This window comes from Acomys minous (genome assembly GCF_964271855.1).
Source record: "Acomys minous genome assembly, chromosome: 4".
Taxonomy (NCBI): Eukaryota; Metazoa; Chordata; class Mammalia; order Rodentia; family Muridae; genus Acomys; species Acomys minous.
The window spans coordinates 126,621,540-126,637,644 of NC_140486.1; the positions used below are offsets into that span (position 1 = coordinate 126,621,540).

The following is a 16,105-nucleotide window of genomic DNA, read 5'->3' on the forward strand; positions in this document are numbered from 1 at the left end:
GGAAGTGACCCACTTCTTCATGCGCTTTAAGCAATGTGGTTCAAGAATTTATGGGTGATGTAGTGAAACTTTCTTTGAATTTGTCAACGCGATAAACTTCAAGTATGAGAAGGCACGCTCAGGTTAGCTAACTGGCAGTCACAGAGTGTCACTGACAGGGAGGGACAAATCGGCTGCTGAAGCACAACACATAACACGTCCGTGTAATCTCATCGCATTTCCAGATTACTGGCGCTGGCTACTTTGATGTTTCTCGCTGTCCTGTTGTCCCGTAAATAACCCCTCAGCCAGGCTGAACGTATTTTTGGTGGTCGTTTCCTCTTTAAACTTATCACTTGTGTCCTCCGAACCTTCACAGGTCAACTGACCTGTACTTTTATAATTAGAACAGGAGAAATCTTCATTTTTTTTAATGCTGTGATTCAGAGCAAATTATTGTTTACTCTATTTCTTGCCTCAACAGCAAGAAGCCTTGTAGCTTCGAGTCCTGCAGGAAAACTAACCCAGAGTCTTAGGAGTATTTCATTCTCGGTCATGTAAAAGGCTTCAGGTCATTTGTGTAGAAATTATGTTACTAGGAAAAACTTAAAAGTCCATAACCAGTGAATTCCAGAAAGCTTTGGCTTATTGTTTCAAACTGGAAGTAAACATAGAAGGTAAATTACACTAGAAATATATCTTATCAAAACAAAAGAAGGAAGAGTTCCTTACACTGTATGGTCTAGAACATTCTAGGCATTACAGATTTTTCTAGTCATTCAGGTATTCACTTCTAAACCTATCACCGTCCTCTTATTGCTGTCGGGAAACATCAGCTGAAGGAGAATTGAGAGAAAGGGTCTGAGTTTCCGGATTTTGCTTCTCCTTGTAGCCTGTCCAGTAAATGACAGCTTGTTCCTTTTCTGATGATTTCTCTGTCTGTGCACCCTAAACCAGCAGCACTGTGCTCCTCAAAGGCACCAACAACAGGACGGCAGTCTGCTCACCCAAGGTCCGAGTCCTCCCATCTCCAGAGCCCTGGTGGTCTTGAGTCCATGGATCTAAAGAGTGAACATTCTCTTACAGTGTTAGCTCTGTGTTCTTTTTTTTTTTTTTTCATTGATTTCAGTTCTAAAACATCTTTTAAAAACAATTCCTTGGGGCTGGAGATGACTCATCAGTTAAGAGCACTGACTGTTCCTGGAAAGGACCTAAGTTTGGTTCCCAGAACTCATGTCATGGCTCACACCTGCTTATAACTCTAGCTCAAGGAGAGCCAGAATTGCATCTGGTCTCCAAGGACTCCTCAGTGTCTATAGTGTGCATAAACTTGTCCAGGCACACTCACAGATGCACACACATGCACGTGTGCACGCGCACGCACACACACACACATTTTTAAATCAATTCTTTATATTGAATTCTCTCTGTTAAAATTATTGACAACCTTGTTTCGCTAATTAGCTTTTGCGTGTGACAATCTTTACTTGATTATGTCAACCTCAAAAATGAGTGGATTGAAGTACAAGGAGTTTATTAACTTATCTACTATTTCAGAGCAACTGGAAATCAAAGTAGGGTATGGATCCAGATCCATAAACATAAAGTAACTGACATTTCAGGAGGGTCAGAGATAGAGCCAGACAACTATAATAAACATGTGCTTTCTTATTTTAATATGTAATGAAGAAGAAAATGTAAGATTTTTAGTCATCTCCCTCCCACCCCCTTCTAATCTTTCCTGGTAACATCGTCTACCTATTAATATAGAGATCATATTGCTGCCTCCTTCCACGTTACAATTACTATGACAGCAATGGGTTATAAAAAAAACCAAAGCTATGAATGTGCAAGGATAAAATATGGGGGCACACTGGCAATATTGAGAAAATAATGGAACTGTTAGGGAAGTTGAACAAGAAGGATCAACAGATAAAAATAAACAAGGTCTCCAGTGGTACCAGAACAGACCTCAGATGCCAGAAAGACTTAGAAATGGAGGTTTCTTTCTACAAAGAATATATAGAAAAAGAAAGATTGATGGAAGCTCCTATAAATAGCAGTTAGACTACTCAAATCCCTTTCCTAATTTTTACAGCTCCGTGGTTACATGTACCACCGACACACCAGTAGATAAGACCAGCCAGAGTTTGGTAAAGTTCCTACCAACAATGGCCTTACTGGGACTGTACTGTGAGTGGAAGGATGGAAGGAATGCTGGGCCTGCACGGGTGGAGGGGTGGAGTCTTAGGTTGCGGTGACTAGCTTGGGAAGACACGGATTGGCTGGTGCTCTGAAATAGTGTTCCTTTCCTTTTGAATAGGAATACAAAGAAAAGGTGATGGAGACGCATGGGAAGGGTGCATTGTGAGATTCCCCTCAGGACGGAAGGGAAAAAGAAGAAACATGAACACAAACCAGCTGAGTGAGGGATGAAAACAGAAAGCTGACCACAGCGTTCTCCTCCCATTGCTTACTGTTATCCTGAACGCCACCACCAGAAAATAATACCTCAAAATCACATCATACAGACCCCAAACGTGTGGCCTACTGTTGAATTTAGCCCCCAAACGTACTTGCCAGCTCTGTGAAGCAATAACTCCTTTAAAAAGAAATCTTATCTGGTGACTTCTTGAAAGGCTAAGAAACCCTACAGTGCTATGCACACAAGTGTGTCCAAGTGGTAGGGAGGTCTCTCTATATGGAGTAGATAGTCCCTAGGCCCCTCCACTAATTTGGGGTACCATCCGGACCTGCATCAGCCTTTGACATCCCTGATTCCCTGATAAAGTACTTGCCCCTTGAGCATCACCAAACCACGTGTGTGAAGTTGAAATGAAATTGAAAAATATATTATCTATATTTTCAAAAAGAGAAATATGGGGCACCATAGGGCACCTGTCCTGTTACTCTTGCCCATAGGTTGAGAGTCTTAGACGAAGTGAAGTAACATTTATAAAACAGTTCCTGATTCGGTGAACACCTTCAAGAGTTTGTACTGAATGTTCCGGGCTCCTTCAAATACTCATGTGGCAAACTGAAACCGCCGTCACTCACAGGTCTCCTTGGCTGTCCATTAAACATGACACTGATCGTCAGGGTCTTGCCTTTCTGGACTCGTTTCTGTAGTCCTTTATCAAATGGGGTTTACTTCTTCAGAAATTGACGATAAAACACAGATCCTAGTGTTGGAGGTTGGGCTGAATATACTTTGAGGCTAATTACCGCCTGCTGTCTCTGTACCCCCAAGGTTGCTGCGTAACCTTGCCTAAGGAACTTCCTGTTTGACCAATAAATGGCCATCACACCTGGGCAGGGCAAGTGGGGTAGGCATGGCCAAGGCTCCGGGGCTTTAGGAGACAGAGAGAATCTTGGGAAGAAGAGACCTGAGGAAGGGGAGCAGGAAGACGGGGCCAACGCCATGGGTTAGGCAGGAAGAAACACAGGGCTGGTGTGGATGGAAACTTGGCCCAGATGATGATAATTAGCAAGTATTTGGGATTATGGATGGGAGGTAGCTCAATAGAAATTATTAGAAGCAGATGGCATGGGATTGGGGCAGGGTATGGGATGCCTACCCCAATATGGGAGGTAGTTTAGGGGATTAATATCTGCCCTGCCCCAGGTTAACTAAGGCTATTTTAAAATATAATAGGTGTCCGTGTCTTCACTGATTGCTAGTGGGTTAGAAAATACTGCCATAATAATAGCTATAGGCCTGATAATAAACATTATTAGGTCATACTGATAAAATAACCACAACATCCTAGAGGCATCAGAACTTTATTCAAATAAAAGGGATTAAAAGGGTTTAGGCCTATGTTCACTCACGTTTTCAAGGAAACACCGCCCCTCGTGCTCTGACTCATCAGCTGATGCTCAGTTCGCTTTCTTCCCACAGGAAGTGCGGTGACCGTCAACACTGAGAATGGCTAAAAGAGCTAAAGCAAGGACGAGCCGCAGAGGGAAGCAGAGGCATGGCAGGCGAACTCACTTCACGTAAGTGTGGTGGCCAGGTGCCTCCTACACTAAGACTACAGTGTGACTACTAACTGGTACCGTGGTAACAACTTCTTTTTAAAAATGGCCTCAAGGGACCTCTAAGAAGGCGTCCCTACCGCGTAGCTCACTTCTCTAGGTTTGCTGTCTTGTTCGCTTCCACGGGTCCACTTTCCTTTCCTGGGTCACTTTTCTTTTCTAATGAAGTGAGTTCGTAAGGCTTGGTTTTCCTGTTCAGTTTCCTTTCCCTCTGCTTCATAATTTCTTGAAAGTGGATTTTCTCCTTTTTCTCCTCATCTTTCTGTCTTTGGGCCTCACACTCAGCTTCTTCTTGCTTTCGGATCTCCATATCTCTTTGCCACTGCGACAGAAATAATAAATCATTTGCATATTATTTTCTATGAAAAAGTACATGTCAAAATAGCTTTACAAACGCACACTGCCGCATGCCGTTCTCCTCTTAGTGCCTGCAGAGGCGTCTCTCTTATTCTTTTTCTTTCTTTCTTATTCTCTACCATACATGCCCCACAGAAACAGAATTTTATCTTAAAAGCAGAATATGTTTCTACATCCCAGGGTATTTTGCTCTCTTGTTCAATGCTGATATTTCCATCACAGCACACATTATAAAATGAAAGCTATAGCTGAAGCAAAACAAAAAAATCATAGAAAATTCATATTAAAGAATACAACCTTATTCCTAATAAGGTTGAAGGTGAAATTAACAGCGATGCAATTCTTGACTGTTGCAGACCAGTGTGCCTGATGTGGTGAGAGGTAGGAAGGTGTAATCAGTGTTGGAACTAATAGTGACAAAGAACAAAATGCCACAAGGAACTTGCTCTCTTCTAACACAGTCGGCGGAGGAATTGGTTACAAGGAGTAGTAAGCCCTCCATAACTCAGAGTGGAGTCACGCCAGGCCTGGTATGCTGGAAACCCCTCAGGATGCTGCCTATAATGTTCTTTTTGTGACCCTCAGCTCAACACTCACAGCATGCCATTCAGCCTTATTGGCTATGATATAGCTTTTGCAGAATGTTGAAATACTGATATGACTAAATATTAAAACTAAAGCATAAAGTCATATATGCTTAGAATAGATGGCCTGCTTAAGTTTTAATGATACAAGAAACAAGTTACTATCATGTTTTTGAGATATCATCTGAACATCATTATTATGTATTAAGTTTCCCAGAAAATAATGTATGAAATGTACAGAAATTGTGGCAAAAAACATCCATAATATTTGGGCACAACCTAAGATTCATTTGGTTGAAAAATTTGTGACGTTTAATAGCAACAGATACTTTTTTCTCATATGTTAAGTCTTATAGTTTATTTTTTTAGCCCTTTAAAATTTTTTGTTTGCCTGTCTCATACAATTATACAACAAATTTCAGTCATGGCTATACCCCTCCTTCTTCTCAGCAAGCCCCCTCACCCCAACTTTCATGTCCACTTTTTAATGTGTGACCCACTGAGTTTAATCAGGTTCTTGCCCAAGTGTGTATTAGAGGCTATCCCACTAGAGCAAAAGCAATGCATTAGAGGCTACCTCACTGAAGAGAAGGATACTCATGTCTTAACAGCTAATAGTCCCTCGAGGAAATGTGAGGACTTTATACAATATACTCCCTGCACAATGAAATCTTGAAGCGTGCCCAATCTCCTGTAAGTTTTCCACAGGCAACCATCGCAGCATGACTTCAATGGCTGTGACATAACTGGAGGACGTTTTCCTTTAGCTGTGTATCTCTTGATCTCCTAGTTCTTTTAAGTTCTTATATTATTTTTACTTAAAAGAGGACTATATCACTTGCCCCCTCCCTTTATCCTCCCAGCTCTTCCAGGTCACTTTCCCTTCCACATCTCCATCCCACTTTCGACTCTTTATACTTTATTACATACTTTATTGTGTATATATATGCAAATACATATATAAACACAGCGTGCTGAACCCATTTTCGTTGTCTGTAGATATATGGTTTCAGGGTGACCACTTTGCGCTGGATAACCAGCAGTGGATGAGGTTGATTCTGCTTCCCCCAGCAGTCTTTAGTTGCCTGTAATTCTTCACCTAAGGGTGGGGAACCCCACAAAAGCTTCTCCTTTCATGGTAACATTTCCATTATACTGCCATTGTTCCGGCAATATATATATTATGCGCTCATTTCTAGGGGAGACTGTTTCACAGGCGACTTCTTGGTATTGTGGCTCTTGCAATCTTCCTGCCCACTCTTCTGCAACCTTCCCTGAGCCAAAGAGATGGAAGCTGTGATGTACATGTGTCTGTTGGGCTGAGCTCCCCACAATCTGCTAATCTCTGCATGTGTCTGGTCATCTCCACCATGTTCTCTGAACCTTGAGAGGGAGATGTAGTTGTCCCATTTGTACCTGAACACTCTACCACCTATTTTTGGCACTTTAGCCAGTTATGAGTTGCTTTAATAACCATTACTCAGTGTAGTAAGAAGGTTGGGTGCAGTATTTGAATATGTGTGTAATCATGAGCACTTCAGGCACACTTAGAAAAACAGTCATATGAGGTTTTCCCTAAGGTGTATGGCCTGCCCAGCCACCGGCTCCTAACCAGGTTGACAGAACCAGGAATGTATTCTTACCCACCAGACAGGCCTCCGTTCCAATTAGAAAATGATTGGTTGTTCACAAAACCATCATACCACTAATGCACTAGAGGGCACAGGCCACTGTAGTTCATAGGATTCAGCACTAGATAAAAATGTTGATGACTTTTCTCCTAACATATACTTTATAGCACTTTCTAAAACTATCAAGTCTAGTAGGTAAGGAGGGAAATTCCAGGTAAGTTCCAACTTAATTTCTGTGTGTCCAATGACCAGAGTGTGTGCTGTCTTCATCATCCATTCATCTACTGATGGGCACCTATGCTGATACCATTTCCTGGCTACTGTGAAGAGAGTAGCAATAAACACGGAAGTGAAGAAATGTCTGTTGTGGTTTATGGAGTGGTAGAGCTGGGCTGTACAGCAGCATCATTTTGAGCTTTCTGAGGAACGTGAACACTGATTACCATAGGGGATGAACCAGTTTACACTCCTACCCACAGGAGCTCATTTTTGCTCATCCTCACTAGCACTCGTACTTACTTATTTCTTTAATAAGCATCATTATGGCTGGTGTGTGATAAAATACCAAACCACTTTGAATTTTGAATTTTCTTGTAGCTAAGGATGGTGAACACTTTTTTACAGTATTTATTAGTCATCTGTGTTTCTTCTTTGGAAAACTCTATCTTTGGTTCCTTAAACTATTTTTTAAAATATATTATTTATTTACTTGATATGTAGATTTTAAGCTTTTTCTATATTCTAGAGTCTAATTTCTGTCAGGTGTGTAGCTGGCATAGAGCTCCCCGCGCCCATGTTTTTTGCTTCCTTTGCAGTATAGACACTTTTTAATGTCGTCAGCTGATAGCTTTATTATTTGAAAGACCTGCTCATATGTTTAAGTGTACTCCTTGTGTTATCTTCTAGTAATTTCAGAATTTCGGATCTAACACTGAGATCTTTGATCCTTTTACAAAGGACCCATCCAAGCACTATATTGATAGGCATGAAAAAATGGACACCCTTGCCCTGTCCCTATTATTAGTGGGGATGCTTCAAGTTTTCCTTTATTTAAGCATGACTTTGGCTATAGGTGTGCCACATTTAGCTTTTCCTTGGTTGAGGTGTCTGACGCCCATCCCCCAGTTCCTCCATAGCTCTTATTATGAAGAGATGTAAGGTTTTTGTCAAAGACCTTTTTTTATATCTATTAAGATGGCCATGTGGTTTCTGCCCTTGATACTGTTTGATGAGTTATGTTGATTGGTTTTCATATGTTGAAACATCTCTGGGTGTCTATAGTGAAGTCAGCTTGATCAAGATGAATGATATGATGTTGGCAAGTATTTTATTGAGAATTTTTGGTTCTGTGTTCATGAGAGAGACTGGTCTCTAATTTTCTCTGCTTGGTATGTCTTTGGTTTTAGAATTAGGATAATACTGGATATTTAGAAAGAAAAAGTTCCTTTCTTTTCTTTTTTTTTTTTTTTTTCAGAATAATCTGAGAAGAATTGTTCCTAAGACAGGTATTTCCTATAATGTCAGAAGTCTCATCAACATGGTTACCTAAACAAGGATGAGCCCACTGGGCATGCTGATAGGAGAGGGGAAATATCATAGGGCTTCACCTCTAGACAAACAGAAACCAACCAAACAAAGTCAGGTTATTAACAAATGCTAAGAGTGGGGAAAATAGTCTTTCCCAGGAAAGAGACCCAAACTTGTTTATCCAATGCCAAATGTTTAGCTCTGAGATCATATACATACACTTAATATTATACAGACTGAGAAGGATATATTTATGTATTTAGAAATATATGTATCCATACATATCAACAATTAAATAAACACAGGCTACGAATTTGAAGGAGAGTCTGGGAAGGGTTGGTGGGAAGTAAAGAAGGGTAAAAAGTAATGTAATTATATTTAATTTTTAATTAAAAAAAGAAAATCTTACATGATGATCAATGATTTCTGCCAATTTCTTATCCATCTTGGTGAAGAAATCTGGATATGGAAACATGGAAAGTTCTAAGACAGAAGGATGTTCCCTTCAAAAGAACACACAAAAAAAACATGTCTAGCATTAGACTGAGGCTCTATCCTTCACTAAGACATGTGTAAGTCATAATTTAATACTAAACATTTTGACACAGCTTTATTAACCTAAAATGATAACTCTGGCTGTATTGCTGATATGCTAGATTTTACTTTGTCAAAGTCATTTTGGATTACCAAACCTAACATTTCTTGAGGGTAAAACATAACATATAGAATGAAATTTAGAGAATAATAATAATAAAAAAAAGGTAATCCTCTCATGCCAGATGCAAACTCCACAAACGACAATAGCAAAGGAGACATCAGGACACCAAGGGTGGAGTAGGACACTGGCACAGCTGTGTACTCAGTGGGGAGGTGGGCAGGTGGGCATCCCATCATTCACTCACAAAGCCCCACCACCTTGAAGGCTCAGAGGGAGGCCAAAGCCTAAGAGTTTGACCTTTAAAATGATGGAAACATGATGTGATTTTAATAATTTTTAAATTAGCCATATTACTGTGACACTTTAGCAAGAGCTTGTAAATTTCTTGCTATTATGAAGCTGGGCCGCCAATTAAGGCAGAGTAGAGCCAAAATACACCTATAATAATTCTAATATTACAGATAATAAGGATAGTGCACAGTGAGAAATATGAAAAGAAATGAAATGGTGAAGGGGGGTTATGAGGGAGAAAGGACAGTTGTAAATGAAAGGCTTAGAGAAGGGGCCAAGGAAAGGAAATAACTGAAGAAACTTCAATATCCCAAAATCCAGTCAGATCAATATATTAGTCTGGAGTACTTCACATCATCTCATGTTTGTCACCTGTATCACACTGGTGACCTCTACACTCCTGACTCCCATTGTCCCCTTGCAGAACCACATGTACTGTTCTCTCCTGCAGCAAACGCTCTTCAGGTCTCCCTGCACCACGGTGCTCACTTCCCTACACACCATCATCTCTCCTCTGGACTCAAGCCTCCTTTTTAGAATGTGTCACTCAGTGCGGTGGTTTGATTGAGAATGGCCCCGTGGGCTGATTTGGTTGAACACTTGCTCCCCAGTTGGTGGAGCTGCTCAAGAAAGATTAGGAGGTGTGTGCCCTTGTTGGAGGAGCTGTGTCTTGGAGGTGGGGGTTAAGGTTTCAAAAACCCATGCTCCTCCCAGTTAGCTCTTTCCCTGCCTAGTGGTTGTGACTCACACTGTTAAATAAATGATAACCAAGCTGTAGTACATAGAGCCAGAGAGGTTATGTATAAAGGAAGGGACAAGGGAGACATAGGTATCTCCCTGGGGAGGGGTGAATAGTATAGATTTTATGGGTGGGTGGAGGCAGGGGGATGGATTGAAACAGGAGGATCGGGTTGGGGGAGGGGGAGATGAGGGTGAAGGAATAAATAGGTAGACAGTCAGCTAGACTTGTCTGGAAAGCGACCTCAGTGGGAAACGCTCAAGTGCATGACGGTGATGTGCGGGTGATCCTAACGAAGTCTCTGTTTCAAATAATGACGGAGATGGAGTCCTGACAGGCCCTCATCTCACCAAGCAAAGCTTCCAGTACCAGGGCTTGGGTTCATCCAACTGATGAAAGGGGTTGGCCAAAGGGTCCCATGGACAATCCCAAACAACCAAGGCTGTTTGCCAAGACTACACATTGCTCTTCACAAACTGACAGCAAGGCCCCATTGGGAGACAGCGGAGAACAGTCTTGTTTGGTCCAGTATTTCATCACTCTCCCCCCGTTTTTCCTTTTAGAATGATAATGTCTATTCTGTATCACTATGTTGAAAGTATGAAGCTTGATTTTTTTTTAAGAGGGTTACAATTAAGAGGTTGCCTTGAATCTCAGAAGATACTTTGGCCGTTCTGTTCACTCCCCATTAACCACCACCAGGGAATCCTACCTGTACTGTGTATTTGTGATTAGTTTCCCTTGAGTCCCACTTGTCTTATTTCCCTAGATTTACGTAACTCTAGCTCACAGGTTCACTTGCAATCGCTTCAGCATACTCGTTCCTCGTTGTTTGTTAGCGAAGGTTGCCAGTTGGTTTCCTCGTCTCTCGTGCTCTTCTTCCATGCTGATTGGGTTAAGGCCTTTCGTTGAAGCCCCGTTGCCAGTGGATTTGGTCCTCGGAGACCTTTGCTTCATAGCACTTGCCTCAGTTGTGACTTTACATTTATCACGAGCCCGTGTGAATTTAATGTTTTCCCAACCAAGGAGCTTTCTGTCTCTTTTCAGTTTTAAGTGCCCAAGACAGTGTCAGTAATCGCATGATGTCTGTATGTCCCCTGAATGACTGATGAACATGTGGAAATTCCTGTATGCTTTAAGCGGCTGTGTTTTCTAAGCCGGCACTAGGAAGTTAGTCAGGAGTGTTCAGAGGAGCAGTACGCAGTGCGGCAAGTGACTCACAGGGGGCAGGCTGCAGAGTGAAGCAGATAGTTGGCTCAACAGCACGAACACAGCACCAGGGAGCCTGGTGCTCTCTCCCACCCCGTAATGTGGGGAAGCAGGGTGAGCAGGTGAGCACAGCGCACTCCTCTCACTGCTCCATTAAAACTAAAGAGAAATGTGGCTCTGGAAAGCTGAGAGTTGGAGTACAGGCAGGGGCTAACAGGGAATGAGCTATATTCAGCCCACAAAAGTGGGCATTTCCAGCCTTCAAAGAATTATGCTAAGTACTCTGAGAAGTAAGGTAGAATCCTACAAATTAGTTAAGGTTAAAAATATTTAAGTAAGTAGTCTCAAATTCCTTCTTAAATAATATATAAAAGTTTAAGTGCTAAAAGGAAAACTTAAATGAATGTACACACACAGAGAGTTTTTACTTATACCTGTTGATTCATTTGCACCAAAAAAAGAAAGGCATGGATAACAATAGCTTCAAGGCAATATGAGAATGAAGGAAACATTCTGCTAATCCTGTGATTCTGCTTCAGTTGTGGAGTGCTACTGTATCCCTGATATAGAAAAATACTACTTTCCACCTCAAGGAGGAAAGGTATGCACCAGACACTGCTCAGGTATGAGTTGTGACATCATCAGCTTTGTTGTCAGGACAACGTGGAGCAGGCAGCCATGGCTTTAGCTCATACTATCAATTACAGGATGACATGGCAGTTGTAGTGAGCCTTTAATGAGATGAAAGATTCTGGTACCTTCTGCTGAGTGGTTCCAGAGTGTTGTCAGTTAGTTCCTCTAATGGCTCTCTTAGCAATGGGAGGGGTTTTGCTATCCTGTTCTCCCTTGGCTGAGGGAATACTTTATCTGAGAGTATCTGTCTTCCCAGGGCCACTTCCTTCTGTGCCTCCCCACGTCTTCTTTTCTGGGTCACAATGGCAGCTCGTTCAAGGCCATAGGAATACTATCATTGGATTTGAGATCCATGAGACCAAAATAGCTCTAGTGTCCCCTCAGTCTAGATGGGTGTCTTTTAGGCTGTGGGCTCTTAACCTCCATTTTCTTAAAAGTATTTGTCTTAGAAAAGCCACCCATTTTAAATTCTCTTCCAGCCCTTTGAGATGTAAATCTCATCTAGTTTTACAACCTAGGATGCCTTTCTCCATGAGCTGGAGCTGGTCCACTACGTCCAACCATCCATGAAGTTAGGCATCATTCCCGCCATTCTCTGTGGGAAGTCTAGAGGCCTTGGATGAGTTACAGATTAACTAGCACAGCCACCCAGTCACATTCTCCCCCAGTGTGAAAATCCATCCTGGCTTTTGCTTCAAGCAAGCCAAGCTCAAGCCCTTTCTGCTGTTGAGTTTCCTTGAGTAGAATCCCATACGTTTGCCTAAAAGATCCAGCAGTTTCTCTTTGATGCAGCTGCCTAGCCCAGGGTGACCTCATCTTCAGGTCCTTGTATTAATTGCACTTGGAAAGACTCCTTTTGTTTCCAAGTAAAGTCACATTCACAGGGGCTGACAGTTGGGTTTGGTGAGCATCTTCTGGAGGATTCAGATTGACACACTCTGGACAGCAAAATAGTGGCAAACCAATCAGGGGGAGTACAGAGGTTTATCCGGGGAAAAGTATGGAGACCTGGTGTGGATGGACCCTAAAATACAGTAAAGATGAAGTGCCTCACTTATTCTCTTAAGTCATTAAACCAATAGTTATTGCAAAGAGGGTGTTGCCATAGGGACTGATAAAAAGACAAGGAAAGGAAAGCATCAGGCACTGTCATCCAACATGTCAATGTTCACATGAAAGAAACACAGCAGACTTCTACAGGCTCCTGGGAAACTGTATGATACAGGTTTTGAGTTACAAAGTTATAAGAGACGGATTATGTGTGGTTGTCCTAATAGACCTGTTGAGCTGGATGACAAGTCCCCATTTGTGGCTTACTCAGTTTCATTCTTATATCAAGGATGAAAAATACCCATGGATGCTTTCCAGAAGGTGTGAGGGATGACAGGGTTCCTAATGCAGTGTTGTTCTTCAAGCCCTAGGAGACCAGTCTGTCAGCACATAGGGGTAGGCGGCATGCCCAGTTCAAGGTCTCTATGACTGTATCACAGCTCAACATAAGATAAAAAAAAAATTCTGATATTTGTCTGTCACTATAAAATTGAGGCCTAAAGAAGACAATTATTACAAAAGTCAAACAGTGTTTAATAAAATTGTTTAAAAAGCACTAACAGCCCATGGAAACAGCCAGAATGAGAATTGCCAAAATCTCCAGGAAAGCAAGCATGGAAATAAGTAATATTTTACAAGCCATGTAACTCCATAGGGGAGGGTTTGCCCAATGTTTTATGGAGCCAAAGGAAAAAGCAAAAACTTAAGGAGTTTAGTTTAAATGGAAGTAAGTAGAGACTTGGAAACATCAAAGGCTTGGTGACACACAATTAGATTTCAGAATTAGCAGCAGCCCAGAATTGAGAAACAGGGCATTAGAATCGGAGCGCCACACCCCTCCCTTTGCTTGCTTGATACTTAAACAGAGAAAGGCTAGAGGCCTACCTAAGAGCCACGGCCAAGCCAGGGGCCAGAGTTCAGAAGTTTTAGAGTAGCACAGGTCAGAAATTTTGAAGTCCTGAACCTGCAAATTTGAAGAGACCTTTCATAAATATTTTGGTCTCTCATTTGGGTCTCATGAAAATCTATAATTTGGGGCTGTATTTGGATCAGAAAGAGATTTGAATTAATAGATACTGCTTACATCAGATCAGATTAGTTAGGCCAAAGAGCCTCCTGACAATCGAGTTACAAAACAAGAAGGAATTGGTTTTGGATGTACTTGAATATCAACTAGATTTATGCACTTCTTAATCTATCTGTATTTAATATGTATGGGTGTCTTCGCTTATATATGTCTAAGTACCACATGTGTGCAGTGCTAAGGCTGGATGAGAGTACTGGAGCCACAGGCGGCTGTCAGCAATGTAGGTGCTGGGAATCTAACCTGGGTTCCCTGCAAGAGATGCGCCTGAATGCTGAGCCGTCTCTCCAACCCCATGGACTCATAACTTCCAAAAACAAATCTCACCACTCACTTAAAAAGTACGTAGAAAACTCAAATTGAAGTTGTAAGCATAGGCTTCTAAATAACTAGGAGAGCCAGTATGAGGGTCACCGTGGGAGGCAGGGCAGCTTGTCTAGGTGGCTTAAGGGGCTCGGTTTGTTTGCCTGCCACCACTTGTTGGGGAGGGGAGGGAAAGGAAGGGAAAAAGTGGAAAGATAAAAAAGAACCAAGAGAAAAGAAGGTGATAAGCATGTTCAAATAAAATAGTGAAAAACAGAATTTCACCAGAAAATAGGATCCTAAACAGATTATGTTCTAAAAATCTACATATTAATACTAGAGTTGAAAGTTAACATATGAGATGTAAAATTTGTCAGAATAATAACTACAGAAAGAAAATGCTACTAGAGATGTCAGGATCATGTGAGGACCCATATAAAACAAGGGAAGGGAAGAGACACACAAGTGAATGCTCAAAGGAGCAGTGTTATCATAACAGAAAACTGGAAACAACCCAGGTCTTACCAACAGCACACAGGCTACACAGCAGTCTACTTATATATTCTAATGCTTTAAAGTATGCTTTTACATATAATAAGCCATATAAAATATGAAGCTACATAAAAAGGTAAAACAAAAATTCATATAATAAAATACATAGTATAATTTTTCTTATTAATTAGTTTATTCACTTGACATCCTGGATGTAGCCCCTTCCCTCCTCACCTCTTATCCCCACCTCCTTCTCCAACTCCTCCGAAAAGGGGAGCCCCCCCCCTACCCACCCACCGCACCTCATCAAATCTCATCAGGACTGAGTTTGTCCTCTCTTCCTGTGGCTGGCAAGGCAGTCCCACAAGGGAGAAGTGATCAAAACACCAGGCAACAGAATCCACATCAGAGACAGCCCCCTGCCACCCCACTCCCCTTGCTGGCAGACCCACGTGAAGTCTGAACTGCCCACCAGCTATATCTGTGTAGAGGACCTAGGTCCACCCCATGCTCAGACTCCACGGGCCCCTCTGGCCCCTGGTTAGTTGCTCTTTTGGTCTTCCTGTGGAGCTTCTGTCACCTCCCCCACTAGACAGGGGAAGAGAATGAGCTCCGTCTGGATGCGGCTTGATGTGCTGGGCTGGGTGGATAGGGGGGCTCCCCTTTTCCCCAGCATCCAAGGAGAAGTGATCAAAAAGCAGGCAACAGGGTCCATGTGAGAAATAGGCCCCGCTCCCCTTACTAGGGGACATGCATACAAAACTGAAAGAATGACATAAACCACAGAATAGTTCCCACCTTTGGCAATGAAGAGAAAGCCAATCACTGCTTCATCTGGATCATAGGGATTTGTCTCTTAGTTTCATTATTATCTTTACTTAGTGCTATTATTACATTTGTACATACGTATATAAAAGCCAAGTAAAAAGCACATTGTTACATGCATGAAGCACATCTGGAGGACATTTTCCTGAATAATCAAAATGAGATACAATGGTGTCTTTGCATAGGTCAATTGATGGATATGGAACATAAGACTTTAAAATGCGAAACACATTTATATCGACTGAACTATGCTAACCAAGCTTACCACTTGCCACTGGATAGGTCCAACATAAATCACCCAAGGAGGATTTCATATGCTTCCACTCAGACCCTCTATCCCCAGGAACGCAGTGGGGTTTTCCTGGGGCACTGGCAAGCTCTGTATGCTCTTACTGGGCAGCGCGCCATCTCTACACAGCCATGGTGGAATTGTCTGAAAGCATACCCAGGCTTTCCAATAACACGTTGTAAAATCCTTGGGCTCATGTGCTAAAGGTACCGCCCACGGGGCTCCGTTGTCCAATTTGGTGCACCCAAGACTGAGCGCACTCCATCCGTCTGCAGTTCCTGCTCGTGCTTTTTTCTGGATTTGTGTGTGTGTGTGTGTGTGTGTGTGCCCATTGAGAAGCACTCCTATTTCTCCAGGTTTATTTGATAATATACAATTGTCCACTGATTATATTGTTCAGCACAGCTAAGTTTAGA

The 16,105-nt window shown here is 42.0% G+C and overlaps 1 protein-coding gene across 2 annotated transcripts in view; it reads right to left on the reverse strand.

Annotated features, from left to right (window-relative positions):
• Window positions 1–3,752: 3,752 nt before the first annotated feature.
• TMEM232 (transmembrane protein 232) overlaps window positions 3,753–16,105 on the reverse strand; it is a 212,682-nt gene continuing 200,329 nt past the window's right edge. The window contains exons 14-15 of one of the 2 annotated variants that reach the window (XM_084778162.1): window positions 8,526–8,619; window positions 3,753–4,339 (exon numbers count right to left, since the gene is read on the reverse strand). In XM_084778162.1, the coding sequence (XP_084634288.1) occupies window positions 4,106–4,339; window positions 8,526–8,619 (328 nt within the window). In that variant the 3' untranslated portion in view covers window positions 3,753–4,105. The remainder of the gene's footprint in view (window positions 4,340–8,525; window positions 8,620–16,105) is intronic. The other variant, XM_084778164.1, reaches the window with a different exon arrangement.